The following is a 19,470-nucleotide window of genomic DNA, read 5'->3' on the forward strand; positions in this document are numbered from 1 at the left end:
CTTACTCTGGTGCCTCTGTATCCCAAATGAGTCACCATCTCTTCAAACTACTGCTACCCAAAGCCTGTTTGGGCCAATGTATGTGGTATTTATCCTCTTAGAATGTCAGTTCCAAGATTGGGCACCTTGATGTCACGTTTGCTGCCAAGTCTCACAAAACAGAGTCTGATACCTTACAACTTGTATAAATATTTCTAGAAGGCATACATGCCTTATATTTGAATATAACTGGAAGAAGTGGGTGATTTTTAAAGACACTTAGAGTGGACAAGGTAATTCACAGGATTTCATGTATCATTAAATAATGAAAACAAGTCCTTCCTGCCACCAACCTGTTTTCAAAGTTTTAGCCATCTGAATGTCAACCCACAAATTCCATTATAATCTAGTAGTCATCAGGTATCCTTTTGGAAAAGGCCAGTGATCAACAGCTCCTAGATTTTGTATGGAAAGTGCTGAATGCTTTGTTCTTGCTTTCAAATTTTAAATCTGGCTAAAGATTAGCCAGATATAATACTCTGTGAAATTATGCACAGAGTATTCACAGTGCCCCACAATTGGAGATTATGATTTCATTGGCCTATTTGTTTGTTTGTTTGGTGGGTTTTTATTTTCTGAGACAGAGTTTCTCTGCAGTTTTTGAGCTGTCCTGGAACTCTGGTCTTGAACTCACAGAGATCTGCTTGCCTCTTTTTTCCAAGTGCTAGGATTAAATGCATGCACCACCACTACCTGGCTTATTAATAAGTCTTTTTCTATCAAATAGTGTAGTATCAGAAAGTACCTTGAAGCACCATAAACAGAAAGAATCTTAGAAACTGCATTATTTCCTAGAAATAAAAGTGGATACACAGCAGCCCTTTCCCCATAGCATACGTACTGCTAGAAGATCTCTTAGAAGGTGGGTAGGTGTTATGAAGAAACTGTATGACCAAGAAAAAACACTGTGCCTCAGCATGGAGCCAATGATAACACTTAAGGAAACCAACTGAATAAGTAGCTCTAATAACATACAAGGGCATGTCATTACACAGTTTTATCAGTGTCCCTGGATAGTGACACAGTACAGAGCTGGATACTTTTCTGCCTACAAAGTCACTGATCACAGTGCTTAGCATGAAACAAAGTGCAGAAATGCATTTATGATATGAACCCATGAAGTTAAGGTGGCCTCTCCACACCTCTTTAAAAGACTAAGGTCAGGAATTGTTAGATCCAGAGGCCAAAATTTTTCTGTCATGGCTTTATGCCATTGACCTTCACTACCTCTGAAGTTAAAACAGTCTATGTTGTAACTTGCTGCGATATTATAGATTTATCCTATTTGTTTTTCCCTGTGGATAGTGTGTCTAAAGCAAGAAAGAAGTCAAAGTAGTATCTTTGGGTAATAGATGTGGTTATTAATCTCTTGCGTTTTGACTGAGATATAAAGAACTATTCCAGTTTTCAGTGTTGACTGCTGGACAAACTGTGAGACTAACAGATACCTCCATGTGAGCTGGTGAAGGAGAAGAGTCACAATAAGAAAAAAGTCAAGAGAATACCAACAAACATACCAACCTGATGAGAAAAGGCTCCCAAGGTCTCAACCTTACACAAAGAACTACAAGAAACTGGTTAAAGCTGGGAGCAGGAGCGGTGGTCCTCCCCAAGGAAGAGCACACCAATGGCTGTTCAGTGGCATTCAGCCCTGAAAACATTATATAGACTCAACAGATTATAATATTACCAAGAAAGAGACTTCATAGAAAGAAAAGCACTCCTAGGACGAGTTTTTGAAGCACTACTTTAGAACTGGAGAAAAGAATATTGAGAAGCTTATCAAAGAGACTAGAAGGAGCAGCCCTTGGATAGAAGGAAGAAATAATGGGTGTTGCCTACGCCATCTGAGCAAAGTATTAAAGAGAGAAACTGCATCAATATTGTCTGCTGTCGCCCGAAATTTGCATTTTTATTGTAGTTTGCAGCAGTCCAGGACTAGTAAGGAGTCAGAGATGGGTAGTCATCCCCAACTTTGAACAGATTCTAAAACATTAAATCAATACCAAAGGGGTACTAAAACCAAAACCAAAACAGACAGAGCAATGGCAAACTCTCCAACGCTGCCACTGGGAGTGTTGTAAATGCTGTCTCTTAGCCTTGGAGAGTGGAACACTGAACTGATTATCCCTCTCCAATCTACAATGTCTGCTTCATAACTTGTAAAGAGGTCTTAAGAAAAATGAAAGTCTTATCACTCTACTATGGGAGAAAACAGTGTCTTAAAACTTTTAAGAGGAATCTTTATTAAGCAGAATTATGCATAAAATATGGCATAAACATGGCCAGTTATTCCAGGACACACAGTTTTCTTATTGACTTTACAGTGTTTGTGCTTTTCTGTGTAGTGCCAGGTACCCTGTCAGGCACTGTGAATTCCCAGGCACACTAGTGCTTCTTTGCCAAAGATATTAGAATGCAATGAGGCAAATAAAACACAGAAGAACCTGCCTGTTAGTCCCTGTAGGACAACCCATGGATGGTCTAATTCCAAAACCGCTGCTTAGTTCTCATTGAAGAGATGATATTGGTAAAGCTCTGCATGGTTTCACACATGTCTGTGCATGAACTTAACTGGTAGCAATAACATCATCAGTCTGTAAAACAAAGCTCAATGTGCAAGAAAACGGGAGGGCACACCTTCCCTTCCAAGGCAACCAATGTCATGAATTTGTCTTTGCAGTGTTAGCTGCCCTTAGATGTGAATCATGAGATCTGCTGGCCCATGCTCCATCTCATGTATCACTGCTCACAAGCCTCTCGGTCCTGGTGATGCACACATCTAACTATAGGGCTGTCAACAGCCATCTGATGAGCTACCTGAAAGAGGGCTGCCAGCCATTTTGTTTCATCCCAGAACATTCTTTCACAGTGACCCAGGGGGAAAGATAACCTAAGTGCTTGCTATCAGCCCCTAGATGGCAAATGTAACAGTCTATTGTCTCCACCCTTGAGCTTCAAGCTGGGAGGCAAGAGAGAAGCTGTGGAGATAAAATAGCTAAGCCCCATCATTTTCAAGTTCTGAGTCTTTTGGAGAGATGATTACTTTGTCAGAGAAGACCAGTGATGATGTGAACTCTAGAGATTGTCCTTGTTCAGGGACAGTCACTCAACACTACCACCAGCTGAGTGTGACGAGAATAGCTGGTGCATGTGAGCTTCATAGCGTGAAGGGATGCTGACATATAATACACCCTGGATGTTCATCATGTTTACCTTTAATGAAGGTTTGAGGCTGATGGTCACTGTTTCCAGAGCTGTAATCATCGGACATAGGGCCTTTTTTTTATTGGCTTTGAGCTCTCTGGCACGTGTACTCTGATTTTTATTGACCATTGTTTGGCTGTATTAAAAGACTGAAACCTTTCTATTTTTATCAGTTCCATCATTGCGATACTTAGAGACAGACAAGCATGAACTCAGATGTATTGCTAAGGTCAGTCTCTGGTGGCCAAGATCCAGTCTGGCATCACACTAAGGTGACTCTTTTAAACTTTGAGCCTGCCATTTACAAGATGTGTAGCACTAGGCAACTCATTTTACCTCTCTGTTATTGACCTGTTTATCAAATACAAAACATACTAACAAATGCCTCATAAGGACGGAACTATCATCTCGCAGTGCATAGTCTCTATTATAAACTACGTATAATTAATAACATTGACTTTTGCGGTCCCTTTTGTCATTTTCTCTTTGCTACTTAGGATTAAACCGAGAGTTACCCATGAGCTACATGTTCCTCTTTTTAAAAAAATATTCATTCTGTGAGAATACAGTGTATTTTTAACATCTTCAGCCCCCCCCCCTTCCTCCAGATTCACTTACTTGGTATCCTTACTTTTTTAAAAACCCACTGAGACGAATTTGTGTTTCTACCTTATATTCCTGAGTGTAGGGTCATCTACTGGACTATGATTAACTGACTATGGGCCACACCCTTATAGAAAACTGACTCCCGTACCCCAGAAGTCACCTACCAACTGTCCATAACTCCTCAGTTAGGGATAAAGGCTCATGAACCCCTTTCTATTCCATACTGGAATGTTGAGTGAGTTGAATTTGTATGGTTCTTGTTCGGGCAGCTTCTGTGAGTTCATGTGTACTGAAATCGTATCAGGTCATGAAGAGACTGTCTTTCTCTGGCCCTCCCAAAGCACTAGCTCTTACAATTTTTATGACCCCTCTTCTACAATAGTCCCTGGACTATGAGCAGTGGTGACAAAGATGTTCCACACGGTGAAGATATAAGTTACATAGCACATTCTGTGGAGTAAATCTGAAAGCTTGGGGTGGTTGAGAAATTCAAAGGAAGATGATAATGGGCTCCACTCTGTGTGCAATCCTCGTCTTTAGAGAAGAGGCCGGAGGATGTAGAGATGAGAAACTCATGGAAGAAGGGCAGAATATCCAGAATAGAGTAAAATATGAGAATGGCTAGCATTTGACAATAATATCTTTTTTTTTAATTTTTTTATTTTTTTTCTTTTTTTTTCTTTTTCTTTTTTTTTATTGAGAATAAGAAAAAAAAGTTTCCGCCTCCTCCCAGCCTCCCATTTCCCTCCCCCTCCCCCCAATCTTCTCCCCTCCCCCCTCTCTCCTCCCCCTCCCCCCACTCCTCTCACCCCCCCTCTCCTATCCAAAGAGCAGTCATGGTTCCCTGCCCTGTGGAAAGTCCAAGGTCCTCCCCCCTACGTCCATGTCTAGGAAGGTGAACGTCCAAACTGGCTAGGCTCCCACCAAGCCAGAACATGAAGTAGGATCAAAACCCCTTGTCATTGACCTTGGCTTCTCATCAGTCCTCATTGTTCGCCGTGATCAGAGAGTCCGGTTTTATCCCATGCTGTTTCAGTCACAGTCCAGCTGGCTTTGGTGAGTTCATAATATCTTAAAGACCCTCTGGGCTTGATTTGTCTGGAAGATGAGGCAGTTGGAATGAGGGACAGGGGAAGCTCACATGTGGGGAACTAAAAGAACCAGAGTTGGACTTGTTTGAGAGAAGACAGGGACCATTGTCATGGTCCTAAAGATTCTGTGTCCTGGGGACATGTGAGTCACAGCTCTCACACCGAAGGACAGAGTGTGGGTGATAAAGTTCTTATTGTCTGACTCCACCATTGCTGATGACCCCAAAAGCACTTGCTCATCTTTCCTTTGTTTTTCTTTCTTGGAAATAATAGGTGTGGTTATTTGTTCTTGCCTGAATGGTATCTGTTTTGATTACTACCCCTCATTCAAAGAGGGAAAATTTATAGTTTTGTTCCAGTGAAATCAAAGTTGAAAATACATTACTAGGAAATCCTATAAATTTATACTGACACATAATCTGAGTTATTTTTCTATAAAAAATTCTCTTTCCTCAGGTAGATGAAATAACTGGCTGGGGGTGTTTTCTAGAAATTTGCAGTCTTGATCAAGTTAAGCATGACTTGGAAGGAAGAGAACGAGAAAGTATACACAAAACAAACCAACAAAGGGAGAGAAGATTGGGTTCTCAGAGTGGAATTCTCTAGCTTTGGATTTGAGAAGTGGATCGTTCTCAACTGTGGCCAGAAAAGTTTATGATAGTGTCTGTCTAAAGCGCAGTAGAAATAATTAAGTCCCCGTGTCACTTCAGATTCATTATGCATGTAAACTTTAAAGTGACTTGGGATGACAGCTAAAGTGAAGTAGGAAAATCCCGCATGCTGACCTTCCACCCTCAGTTCCATTATTGCAGCATTAATGGATCTTGCCTCGTAAAACTTTGTATCTTCAGAGTACCCTAGCAGAATGCTTTGTCATTGGAAGGGAGTCAATAACTGCATGCTGAACTCATGCAAATATCTTTGTTGGGCTTTTTGATTGTCCTTAAAAGCCAGATAAACGATGGGAGAAGTGACGAGGATGCCGGCAGGTTGCCAAAGATGCTTTAGAGGGTGGCAGTCATGTTCCCCCAAGTGGAAAGGCTTTTGCACATGAGTAGGAGAGCAATGGTCTGAAGTTGGCATCAGGGGTGTGAGAAGAATACAACCTTCTGGGGTGCTAGAAGCAAGATGTGCAAAAGTGTGCAGTCTCCAAGTAGGGGGATTTCTTTATAAATGATATCCCTGGATGGTATTTGGATGCGAGGAAGAACAACTCGACAACGAAAGAGAGACAAGTTAGTGGAGGGAAAAGTACAGACTAGTGCAGGCACTGGATAAATTAGGAAAGGCTGGAGACCAGAGAGATTTCTGATCTGTATTTTATTAGTAAGAGAAGTGGCCCATACCATTGCTCAAAATGGAATTTGGTGCAAAAGTTTGAGCACTGAGCACTTGATGCCTCCAGATGTCTGCCTGTGCAAAGTCTTTGCAGATAATGGCTGCTGCGTGGAGCTTCAAAAGCAGGTGCAGGCAGCCGCGCCAGCTGCTGTCTACAGCCAGGTCAGCACTGAGCATATGGCTCTAGACAGAACGGAAAGGAGTGAAGTATGACAGGAGCTGGAAGTCCCACACGCATCTGCAAGTCACCCACACTGCCCGCCTGGGCATGGTTTGGTGTAAGACTGCTTTTTCAGCAACTGGGTGTTTAACCAAATGGTTATTCAGGTTGGATTTTTTAATCCATTACTTTCTTGGCATCCTGTGTTATAAGAGTGTGTGGGCATGTATGTAGGAGGAAAAATTTCTGAGGACCAAGAGACCCTAAGGCAGCCAGAACAAGGTCAAATTACAGGGGTTTATATACATTAGAGTGGAAAGGAATGGGAAATGGGGTATTGTAAAGAAGCCCCTGAAGACCAAGACTGAAAGAGTAGATTTGCCTAATTTTACTGCTTATGGAAAATCTGCTCTATAACCACTTTCCTACTTTTTTCAAATACCTGTTTGGGGATTGTTTTATACCAGTGAAATGTGTGTAGATAGGAGATGGTTAACTGTGTTTTCAGTGCAGGCTGTAATTAGCATTTTTCATGAAAGCATTAGGCACTTGGAAGACCATCTCCTATATTACAGAGCATTTAACTTCTATGACCCCTTCTTCCCAATGCAAGTAACCTCTTAGTCATTTTGACAACTGAGTCTATTCCCTTGCTGCCAGTGTCCTTCAGAAAGATCACACCACTTCTGGCTTATATACAGTCTAGAGGGAAAAGCCACCTGGGGGAAATTTTCATTCTCTCTAGAGATTTCACTGAGCCCATATTTAAATAGCAGTGATATTCTGAAGTGTTTTTCTTTCCACTCAGTAAAAATGAAGATCATAAAGTCTGACTTCACTGTTCGGTGTCATAAATTGATGACAGACTCAATTTGATAATAGACAGTAACATTTCAGTGATGCAATATAACTCTCTTCTTTCTGAGTCTCCTCCACATTCCCCTCCAGCTTGTGCCTATTCACACTGCCCTGTAGCCTCTCACCTATCTCAGGTTACCATCTATAGACATCTGCTGCTAGTGACCGTGTTCACATTCCTCAGGGGAAGACTTCTTTTTTCAATTAACTTGCATAGTATGGACTCAGAGTAAAAAAGTTCACCTTGATCTAATGTGTCTTTCCAACTCTCTAAGAGAAACTGAGCACCTAGGAGACTTGAGGGAAAGATGAAGATAAAGGAGCTAATGGCAAAATGGATGCTCTACTCTGTTGAAATAACAACACAGAGACTGTATTAATTAAATCACTCCTTGGCCCATTAGCTCTAGCTGCTTATTGGCTAACTCTTAAATCTAAATTTAACCCACCTCCATTAATCTGTGCATCACCACAAGGTCGGTGTCTCAGCATGTCTGTCTTCAGCGGAGGTTCCATGGCTTCTCTCTGACTCCTCCTCCTTTTCCCCAGCTTAGTCTTTCCTGCCTAGCTCTGTTCTACCCTATCAGGTCAAGCCAGGTGCTTTATTCATTAGCCAATAAAAGCAGCACATAGACAGAAGGACCTCCCACACCAGTACTTTCTACTGGCTTCTAGTTTGGCTACACCTAAAAATCTTTCCAACGTTGGAAATCCAAAGTCAAGAGAAATATATGGGAGAGAGACCATAACTGCCAGATGGACGTGCAGAGATGAAAGATGGGAAAGGAAAATGTTTCAACCAGAGGAAGAGTTCTGCATGAAATGTTATATTATTGTCAACTGAGGTATGCATCCTTTGCACAGCCATTGGCAAGAAGAGTGCCATATTAATCTGGAATTTCAGGAGGGTTGCTTTGGTGAATGCTATATATGGGGAAGTCCTGCTTGAGAATCCAGACACGATTTTCTGCTTGGATTTCAACTCCTCTTTCCTGTTTGGATCTCCAGACTTCTGTCAACCTTTTTTTCCTATAAAATTAATTTTCTATGTAAAATTCACTTTCTGTGGCCTTTGCCATCTTTAATCTCTCTTCTTCAGCATGTGAACTTCATTTATTCACTCCCTATTAACCATACATGCTACCTCTTCAACAACCCAACATGATCTTTCTCTCCACTCATCTTGACCACTCTGGCTGCTTCTGTATTTTCTGTTCCCTTCAACAACATCCTACTGTGCCCTTCACTTTTGAAAAGATGTCTTTGACTTATTTGTAAATTCACTCAGATCTTGAAGTTATATCTTCATATAGATCGTACATGTGAGAAGTGAAGTACATGGTGTATATACATACAGAACTCATCCATCCATGATCAGGTTAAGTATCTTTTATCTAATCAACATGCTTGGACCAGAGGTGTTTTGGATTTCAATTGTTTTTTTTTTTTTAACATAGTATCATATCTTGGGTAATAGATCCAAACTTAAACATGCACTTTAACTAATTATGTGTAAATGTTACACAGGAATGGGATGATATATTCTGGGTGGGTAGGAGGCTGCCCCACCCCTTACACTCTGTGTCTCTTCTCCTGGCAGGAGGATGAAGTGGTACTCCAGTGCATAGCAAACATCCACAAGGAGCAGCGGAAGTTCTGCCTGGCAGCCGAGGGCCTTGGGAATCGCCTGTGCTTCTTGGAACCCACCTCAGAAGCCAAGGTGAGATCAAGGGCCTGTCCCATACCTTCTCCTGCTGGCTTCCCATGTAATCATCTAGGGTAAGCATTTCTTGGAGAGGGTGACAAAGGAGAAATTTGAGATGATGCACTTGTTTTTCCAAGGGTAAATTTAAAATAGGCAGATTTAAATATGCCTCCGTCAGCCCAGGAAGCGCTGACATCAGATCCCAGAGCTGATAAAAAATAAGAGAGGGGAGGTGTGTTTATCTGTCAGAGTTCTCTAGAATACCAGAGAAGCCTGGAGCTGCCAGCGCTGCCTGGGTTGGGGATCTCTTGGTACTTCTAGGTTGCTGTCTTGGACGTTGTTAATTCTTAGAAATCTGGGTCCCTGTTCAGTACTCTGAGCTGTCATTATATAGTTACAGGGACTCTCGGCTGTTTGAGCCTGTGGTTTACAGTTAGCACAGTTTTGATTGAATTGAGATTGTTGCAGCTGCCTGCTGTGACCCAACAGTAGTGAGGGCCATTTGCTCTGATACCTTGCCTGCAAGGAGACATGTAATCTCATGTCTATTGAGCTGAGCTTTCCCCGCAGCATGTCCAGTATGCTCAGGATTTTGAAAGCACGTTTCAGTCTTGTCAAAACCTGTATGGTCAGAGTCCTCCAGAACAATAAAGCGAGAAGCTCAGATAGATGGGTGAGGAGTTAGAGATTAGCTTGAAGAAATCGTTCACAGTCCATGGGACTCTGGGTGAGCCTCCAGGCTGTAGCAGCAGAGGCTCTTCTCTGGGAAGCCTCAGGGGCCGTGAGCGAGGCATAGCCAATGACCTTTACTTAAAGTTAACTGGCTACAGATGTTCATTCCAGCTAGAAAATGACCACGCTACTTGATTAGATGGGTCAGGGAGTAAAGGTTCCTTCTACTAGATCTGACAACCCGAGTTCAGTTCCCAGGACTCATATGGTGGGAAGGACAGAACCGGTTCCTGCAAATCGTCCTCTGATGGCATTCATGAGTCCCTTGCCTCAACACAGAAAAATAAAAGTAAAAAATATTTTGATTTAATGACTATACTCTGAGATAGACAACACGCAACCTGTTATTATATCTCCTAAGGTCAGTTTTTCTTACAGGACCTATTTTTAATTTTAAAAAATGGATTGCCCACCTACCAGCTTGCCACTTTTCACAGGGACATATGCAACGCAGGCACACTTTAAATTTGGCCAGATTCTGGAAGACCGGGGACACAGGATTAGTGGGTCTATCTTTCAGAGCTCCTTGTTCACATCAGCGCTCTGCCAGCTCCACATGTCGGTTGCTGTTTTCTGAGGACAGACATTGACCAGCATCTACAGGGCAGAGTCCTATTGAGATAAATGGTAGAGAAAAGAGGTAAAGGGGATTTTCGTCTTTTCAAAGTTCTTCAACTCGATTTCCCTGAGACTTTCTCACATTTGCTTATATTCTAAGAGATTTTTTTTATTCCCACTAGTTGTAAATAATGTGAAGATTATCAGAATAGAAGGCGGGGTAATAATTGTCTATCATTAGCTTGTTACGTGATCACAGACCAATCACTCAACTTTGCAGTTTTATTTTCCTTCTTCCAAATCGGATGTAATCTGGTGTGGTACCAAGAGTGTTGATGAGTGATGGAGCAATTCTTCCACAATGGAGCATGTGACAATGGTTCTGCAAACAGGCTGTGATTGGGATATAGAGTTTGAATCCTGTCTCTACCACTTACTAGTCAATCCAATCTGATCTCTCTGAGTTGAGTTTTCTCATCAGTTTACTAGGCGTTTCACTGTTATTTACCTTATAAGATGGTCTCAAGTTGAAATGGTTTACTACTTGTTCAGGACCTCATTCTTACCCTGTCTACTATAGTAACACAGTCATTGTTATTATGACTTCATATTCAATAAGATGCTTAATTGGAAGTAAGTGTCTTAACCTATAACATGAGAATAACCAAAATTCAGAGGAACCACAGAAATTCAAGAGCAACAATATGCACAAAACACGAAGTACTTAACTCATCGAACAGTAGCTGGAGTTGAAAACAATGCCAAGACTAGCATTTATATTAGTTTCTTTTCTGTTGCTATAACAAATACCAGGACAGAAAGCAATTTGTGGAAGGGTTTGTTGGCTTAAGGCTCCAGAGGGGGAGAGCCTGTCATGGTGGGGATGCATGCAGCAAACAGCTGGTGTGGCAGCAGGAGCAGGAAGCTGAGAGGTCATCTCTTCAGTCATAAACACAAAGCAGAGCACTAACTAGAGCCAAGGCAAAGCTGTGACTCCCCAAAGCTGCCCCAGCAATGTCCTTTATCTAGCACGGCTCCACCTTCTAAAGGCTCTTCCACCTCCCCAAAGAGCTTCACCAGGATCAGCTCTGGACCAAGGGTTAAACATGAGGGTTAGGGTACATTTCACCTCAGCACTGTTGCCCCTTTTGGAAGCACACAGCCTGATTTTGTGTGGCAGAAAGAAAGATTGTGGATTAGCCGCTGGATTTATAAAATCAGTTAAAGCCTTAGACTAAACCTGACTTAATTATGAATTTTCATAATTCTCTGGTTCTGTACATGTGATGGTATTTAAAATAGTCAAACCTAAGTCAGATAAGTGGGGAAAACCACACTTTGTGCCCTAAGAATGCTTGTATCCTCCGAATAGAAAACTGTCGAGATCATTCATTGATGCATTTGGAGGTAAGAAAACACCCTCCCTAGCTCCCATGTGAATAAATGTCTATTCTTATCTTGATTTCGTTCTATATTTGAGATAACGACTGGAGAACCATCGAGCTACAGCGTATTGCGCATACCTCTCCTGTCAGAGCTCTTCTCCAGCCCGTCCTGCCATCTGTACTCACAGTGCACGCCTTATGTATTTGTCTTTCATAGTTCAACCTCTTATCAAATGTCAAGTAATCTTCACAGGTGTCTTTAAATCATATATGTGGTTTTATTGGTTTAGCTTCCTAGAATAATTATCCGGGCTCAGAATTCACAGTATCTAGGGGCATGAATAATGACTAGGAACTGTTTTCCTGCGAGGACGCCTCACTTGTTACAGTGACATTTCCACTATCATTGTGTGTCTTATGCTTGTAGCATGAGGGAATAGGAGGGAAATACTCACTGAGTTTTTCTGGGTGGGGAGAAACAGGGCAAGTTCATGGAAAAGAAGAGAGTGGACATTCAGAATTTCCTATCACCATTCTGGAGAGCAACCTGAGAGATGACCCCGTTTTCCAGGAACTTCATTCTGTCCTGAAATCAAATATGACTATGTACACCTTTCTGTCCACCTCTCCCTCTTCTTTGCACTCACTTGGCCCTCTTATCCCCGCCACCTCGTTTCCCAAACACTTCTGCTGTTTTAAAGTTCTTGGAAGATAATGTAGGTCATGCCGCGAGGTGAGAGGCTGTGCTCCCCAAAATGGCACTGAGAATGAAGCGCAGACATCAAACACAGTTCTCATCTGCCACCTACGAGTCAGCCAGGGCCCTTGAGGATTGCTAGCCCAGGATATTTTGAGACAGTTGACACTCAGAGGGATAAAACCGAGATGAACTCCAGGGGAAAGAAGCACTTGAGAGAGAACTGAGACTGGCGATTCAAAAGATAGTCTCAGTGTGTGAGTTCTGAAAAACCAGAGAACTCGTGGGAGCAAAGAGGGAGAGGGTAGGAAAAGAAGGAACAAAAGTGAGACTCTCAGCACATGATGCAGATGTGAGACTCACCTAACATCCAGGAGAGCTTTCGTGGCTGATGCCTGCGTGCCATTGCTGTGATGGGCTCCAAATCTGCTGGTATTGACAGATAGGAGCATAGCCACTTAGCTGCCCTTTCAAATAAGCACAGGCCCAGGAATTAAAGGGAACTTGCTTGCAGGGATGACTCAGAACCATAAGCAGAAACCAGGAAAACGGAAAAAGAAATGTTTGCTCTTTATTTTCTCAATAATACCAAATGTTTTATTTACTGTGATTTTAAAGTATAGTTTGCTTTCTTTGATACTAGGATTTTAGTGACTTTTTTTCTAACCCTTCATGTCATATTGTATCAGATTGGTTCCATAGGGCTCTTGAGGAATAATCTTTGATACTGCTTAACATTCAATCTTATAAGACACTTTGACTCTTTTTCTCAGAAGGACATAGGACCAGAATCGCAGCCTGCCATCTTGGAAGTGTCAGTCACTACTCTTCTGTAGATACCCTTGTAGCAATGCAGGTCAAGGAATAGCATAACTCACCCTGGGTGACTGTTCAGGATGCAAGAGAAGAGGTCCAGGGCAGGAGAGAGCTACAGTGGTTTAAAGCCTGATCCATCAAAGGAGCCGATATATCTTGTAGCAACTCCACACACATAATGGACATCGCTAGCAAGAGTCCCTACACCTGAGAAATTACAAAGATGGGGCCTCCCATAAGATCTTGATCATCTTCACAGTCCAGATGCAGTCTGTCCATTGGGATCACTTCCATAAAAGGAGTTCCCCTGGCACACCAGTTTTATCAGATTGCCGCAGGAGCATAACTAGAGGTTACCTCGGGGTCAAATGAATGAGAATAGATTCCCCACAGCAATTCACTGGCAACAATTATACAAGTACTATCCTCTTTTCAGATTTGCCTAGTACTCTTAATTCCTTTTCTGCAATACCTCTCCAGCAACCTGCTCCAAGATCGTACAAGCCTTAATAAAATACTATCAAAAAGAGAACCTTTGTTCCAAATGTGGGAACCTTTATTTTACTGATTTTTTTGGTTAGAGAACTAAAATGAGTGGGATTGAAGTAATTTAACAATGCACTCTCAGAATTCAGTAGCATGTCTCTTGATAACTTGGGCTTTCAATATATATAAGAGAGCTTCCACTTGCTTGGTAGACGAGTATTCATTACTTGACTGACTATTTAATTTCATTTAAATTTAAATGAAAACTTACCATTAGCATCTAATTTTTAAATAAAAAAATGTTGATAATTTTGATTATTGGTATTGTTTTTACTTCTTGTTTATGGAGGTAAAAATAAAACAGAATGGAATGGAACAGAACAAAACAGAAAAGAATGCAGTCATTCCTGGAAAGTTGTATATACTCTCAAGACCCAAAACCCAAGCTGTTGGGAAGAGATTATTATGTAGATGATGCAAACTAAGATACAATGCTCAGCCAAAGTTAACATTGTTTTCTGTCATTTTACTAATCATTAGCTTTGAAAGATTTTTTCTATTTGCTGCTAAGAAATAAATTATGAAAAAACTGTAGTCAGAGGTGCAGCCTGAAGCTGTATACTGTCTTTGAATTATTACTTGTGTTTCTGTAATATTCTCAGTGGCCTTAAGAGTTTATGAAACATTAAATGAGTATATGTATTTTCATAAAACTCCATTGTCATGTAATCTTAAGTACCTCATGAGTGGAGATTTCGATTTTTTTCTAATAGTAATCAGGCATCCTGTGCGGAAATGATCCCACTTACTGAAGTTATGTCAACTGCTTAATCTTTACAACTCTGCAAATCATTGTTCCACCAAAGGAAAGCAAGTATATGAATTTAAATGGAGTTCAGTGACTTCCTAAAGATTATTCATCCTAAATTTCTAAATTTAAATCATTGTCTAATTTCTATAGTATTAAAAAATAAAGAGTATCAAGATCCAGGTTATCTAAGGATAAAGAAGAACCTGCATCTCTGCTCATTGTAGCCAGATGTCAAGAATACCTGGGCACACCTCCATACTCCTCTACAGCCATTCTACATCTGCCCTATGAATTTCTGGCATTCCAAAGTTAGAAACATGTATGTTCGCTCAATAAAGAAGAACCTGTTAATGTGCAAAGACTGTAAAAAAGCACATGAAACAATGTTAAAATTTTTTATTGATAACTTTTTCAGTGCAAATGAAATGATGGTGTATTTTCTTCAAGTGAAGCCTATAAAGGGAAATGAGGAAAATGTTAGGTGTCTCTGTATTAGGATACAGACATAGACATGGTGAGATGTGCATGTGTATGCGAGTGAGGGGAGCTCCAAACATCTACCACATTGAGTTATCTAGTCCACTTGTTCTATCGTCTGTTTTCCACCAGTCTATAAGCTCAGAAAGCAAGAATGTCACCAAGCATCATCGTAAGCTGTTGTAAGGAGATGGCCCCTTGATTGTCCCGGCTGCCTAACTCCTGAAATAACCACACAGAAACTGTATTAATTAAAACACTGCTTGGCCATTAGCTCTAACTTCTTAATGGCTAACTCTTACATATTAGTTTAACCCATCTCCATTAATCTGTGTATCATCACATGGCAGTGGCTTACTGGAGATTCTAACCAATGTCCATCTCAGGCGGAGGTTCCATGGCTTCCCTGACTCTGCCCTTCTTCTTCCCAGCATTCAGTTCTGTTTTCTCCACCTATCTAAGTTCCACCCTATTAAGAAGGCCAAGGCAGTTTCTTTATTCATTAACCAATGAAAGCAACACACAAACAGAAGGAACTTCTACACTGGTGAGTGAACATAATACTAGAGCCAAATGATCTCAGCTGGCAATTCTAGTTCACTGCTTACTAGCTCTTGGGCTGGGGCAAATGACCACTTCTTTCTGCCCCTGTCTCCTCAATTTTTAGCTGTAAGTGTCTCGTGGGAAAGAGGGATCTTTATGTACTGATGGTACAAAGTCAGTGTAGAGGTTCCTAAAATTATGAAGAATACAGCTGTCATATGACTCAGATACGCCATCCTGGACATATATACACAGAACTCTTAAGTTTCACCATAGAGATAATTGAACTTCCATGTTTATTGCTGTACTCTGTGAGATCACAAAGAAATGGAACTAGTTCCCGATGTCTATCAGCTGATGGGTGAATAAAGAAAATGTGGTACATATACACAATAGAATTTTATCCTTCAATGAGGAAAGTTGAAGCTGTGACATCTCTAGGAAAAAGGAGATTATGTTAAGTGCTTTAAAAAGACAAATATAGAGCTCAATAAAAATTAATAAAAAAATATCTTATAAAAAAGAAAAATATCATCATATTTCTTTCATATAGGCTCTCTAAATAGGGGGATATACAGATACAGACATCATTAGCGCTTTTTAACTTAGCCATTTTGACAGGTATATGATGGTATCTCAGTGTCATTTTGATTTGAATGTTCCTGATAGCTAAGGATGTTGAACAATTCTTTAATGTATTATGGCCATTTGAGATTATTTTTGCTGAGAATTCTCTGTTCAAATCTGTACCACTTTATTTAAAAATAGAATTATTTGGTATTTTGATGTCTAGCTTCTTGAGTTCTTTGTGTATTTTCGAGATCAACCCTCTCTCAGATGAGAGGTTAGTGAAGATCTTTTCCTATACTGTAGGCTGCTGATTTGTCTTAGTGACAGTGTCCTTTGCCTTATAGAAGAATTTCAGTTTCAGGAGATATTAATTTCTATTTTAGTGTCTGTGCTACTAATGTTATATTCAGGAAGTTGTCTTCTGCACCAATGTGTTCAGGGATACCTCCCACTTTCTCTTCTTTTGGGGTCAGTGTAACTGGGTTTATGTTGAGGTCTTTGATCCACTTGAACTTGAGTATTGTGCGGGGCAATAGATATGGATCTATTTGCATTCTTTTATATGTTGCAATCCAGTTATGCCAGCACCATTTGTTGAAGATGCTTTCTTTTATTCTATTGTATATTTTTTACTTCTTTGTCAAAAATCAGGTGTTAATAGGTGTATAGATTTATGTTAGGGTCTTTGATTCAATTCCATTAATCCATGTGTCTGTTTTTATGCTAATACAAAACTATTTTTATTATTATAGCTCTATAGTAGAGCTTAAAGTCAAGGATGGTGATACCTCTGAAAATTCCTTTATTGTTACAGAGTTGTTTGGGCTATCCTGGGTTTTTTGTTTTTCCCATATGAATGTGGGTATTGTTCTTTCAAGATCTGTGAAGAATTGTATTGGGATTTTGATGCAGATTGCATTAAATCTATAGATTGCTTTTAGTAAGATTGTCATTACTGTGTTAATCCAAACTATCCAAGATCATGGGAGTCTTTCCATTTTTTGGTATTGTTGTATAATGCTTTTATTATATTTTGGTATATTCCTGGTATCCCTGATCTCTCCAATACCTTTAACATAAAGGGGTGTTGGATTTTGTCAAAGGTGTTTTCAACATTCACTGAGATGATCATGTGGGGTTTTTTTCTTCTCAGTTTGTTTATATGGTGGATTACATTGACAAATTTTTGTATGTTGAACTATTCCTGCATATGTGTTCTTGGATTTATTTTGCCAGTATTTTACTGAGTATTTTTCATCAATATTTATGAAGGAGATTGGTCTGTAATTATATTTCTTTGTTGCATCTTTGTATGGTTTCTGTATCAGGGTAACTGTAGCCTCATAAAAAGAATTTGCCCGTGTTTCTTCTGTTCCTATTATATGGAACAATCTGAGGAGTATTGGTACTCCAAGAGTTGGTTCTTTGACAAAATTAACAGGATAAACAACCCCTTATCCGAACAACCCAAAAGGCAGAGAGAGAGAGAATATTCAATTCACCAAAATCAGAAATGAAAAAGGAGAAATAACAACAGACACTGAGAAAATGTAGAGAATCATTAGGGCATTCTTCAAAGCCTGTACTCTACAAAACTGGAAAATATAAAAGAAATGGACAGTTTTCTGGAAAGATACCACTTACCAAAATTAAATCGAGACCAGATATTTTAAATAGACCTATAATCCCTAAGGAAATAGAAACAGTCATTACAAGTCTCCCAAACAAACAAGCAAAAATATCTTGACACCAGTTGATTTCAGCATAGAATTCTACCAGAATTTCAAAGAGAAGACATTTTTAAAGAGCAAAATGAATTGGTGGGGTACGGGTTTTAATTGATACTGTTTCCTCATCCCAATGTACTCAGAAAACTTATTAGATGTTCAGTCTTTGCGGTTTATTAGGACTCATTTTAGCTTAATACATTGTCTGTTTTGGTTAATCTCCTATGGGCACTTACCCAACTGTATTCTGAAGCTGTTGGACAAAGTGTCCTATGAAAGCCAAGTTGACTCACCCTTTGTTTAAATAATGGCATATCAATACTGAATTTGATCATCTTGTTCTTAAATTACTGCAAAGCACTGTGAAAACCTCAATTAGTGATTTTTGTCTTTTTTCAGAAGTTCTGTCTCTTTTATTACAGCCATTAGAGTTCATATATATATGGAATCTTTGCATGTTTATTGGTGAATTTTCTTACCAAATAGTCATATTTATCCTTGGTCATTTAGTACTTTGATTGAAATCAATATAGTTAAAAGCATTTTTGTTCTTACAATTAGCATTTTTCATTTTCCCTTACTTTTTTCCATTATGCTTCTGTCTTTATATGATAGTATTTAAAATTTATCCTTATAAACAGTCTTGCTTTTCATTTAAAAAAAAAATCTCTTGTTTTAAGAGCATGTCAGTCCATTTACATTTACTGTAATAAGCAGAGCTCCAGTTCTTCCTGTATCAGAGTGTTAAGATTGCAGGTGTATGATACCTTGTTAGTTCTACATCTTTATGTATAGGTTTTGAGTAGTTCCTTTAAGAACTAAAATATAAATCCTTAGTTAGTCATAGTGTCCCTTCTGTCAAAAAGTCTCTGAAAAAAGTCCTTTGAGCTGTTGCTAGTTATGTTATTTCCACATGTGATAAGATGCCATATCCTATATTCTTCTTATAGACAGTTGTCTTTTAAAGAAGCAATAAAAGAAAGAGTCTTTATATCAGTATAATTACATTTTCAGTGCTTTTCATCCTTTTCTCTGGGTCTAGACTTCTATTTGGCAACATTTTCCTTGAGTTTGAAGGAATCCTGTGTTTCTCGTGCTGCAGTTGGCTGAAAACAAAGTCGCCCACATTGTGTTCCACAGAAAAGCTCTTCATTTTGTCCTTACTTTTAAGGGCTGTTTTCTGAGGATATAAAGTCCTGGCTTCACTTTATTTTCTTCCAGTGCTTTATAGATGATCGTTCATGGTCCTCTGTTCTCTGCTGCTCCTGATGAGAAGTTTGCTGTCGTTTTTAATACCATTCTTATGCCTAATAAGTCTTGTTCTCTACAAGATTTCACTATCTTTCTTTATCTTTGATTTTTTTTCCTTTAGCAATTTGAAAAATGTGTTTGAGCATGGTTTTCACTGGATTTATCCTACTCAATGTTTTCTGAATTTCATGGTTCTCTCAGTTGTTTTATTTCATCGGCTTTGGAACTGGGAGAGCATTTTGGCTTTGAATACATTTAAAATACTCATACCCTCTCATTCTGAAATCAGTAACTTACAAGTCAGGTTGTTGTATTTTTTGTTTCACACTCATTGTCCATCTGTTAACTTATGTTTTAGTCTGAATATTTCCTTTTTTTTTTTTTTTTTTTTTTTTTTTTTTTTTTTTTTTTTT

At 39.6% G+C, this 19,470-nt stretch overlaps 1 protein-coding gene across 14 annotated transcripts in view; it reads left to right on the forward strand.

Annotated features, from left to right (window-relative positions):
* Positions 1-19,470, forward strand: part of Ryr3 (ryanodine receptor 3) — a 528,284-nt gene that overhangs the window by 154,283 nt on the left and 354,531 nt on the right. For all 14 annotated transcript variants that reach the window (XR_007590437.1, XR_007590438.1, XR_007590440.1 and 11 more), the window contains exon 2: positions 8,900-9,019. Coding sequence is in view for 8 of the 14 variants with exons in the window: in XM_050134439.1 (XP_049990396.1) it covers positions 8,900-9,019 (120 nt within the window). In the remaining 6 variants the exon portion in view is untranslated. The remainder of the gene's footprint in view (positions 1-8,899; positions 9,020-19,470) is intronic.

Source organism: Alexandromys fortis, unplaced genomic scaffold (assembly GCF_014885135.2).
Source record: "Alexandromys fortis isolate MF-2015 unplaced genomic scaffold, M_Fortis_MF-2015_v1.1 scaffold_6, whole genome shotgun sequence".
NCBI lineage: Eukaryota > Metazoa > Chordata > Mammalia > Rodentia > Cricetidae > Alexandromys > Alexandromys fortis.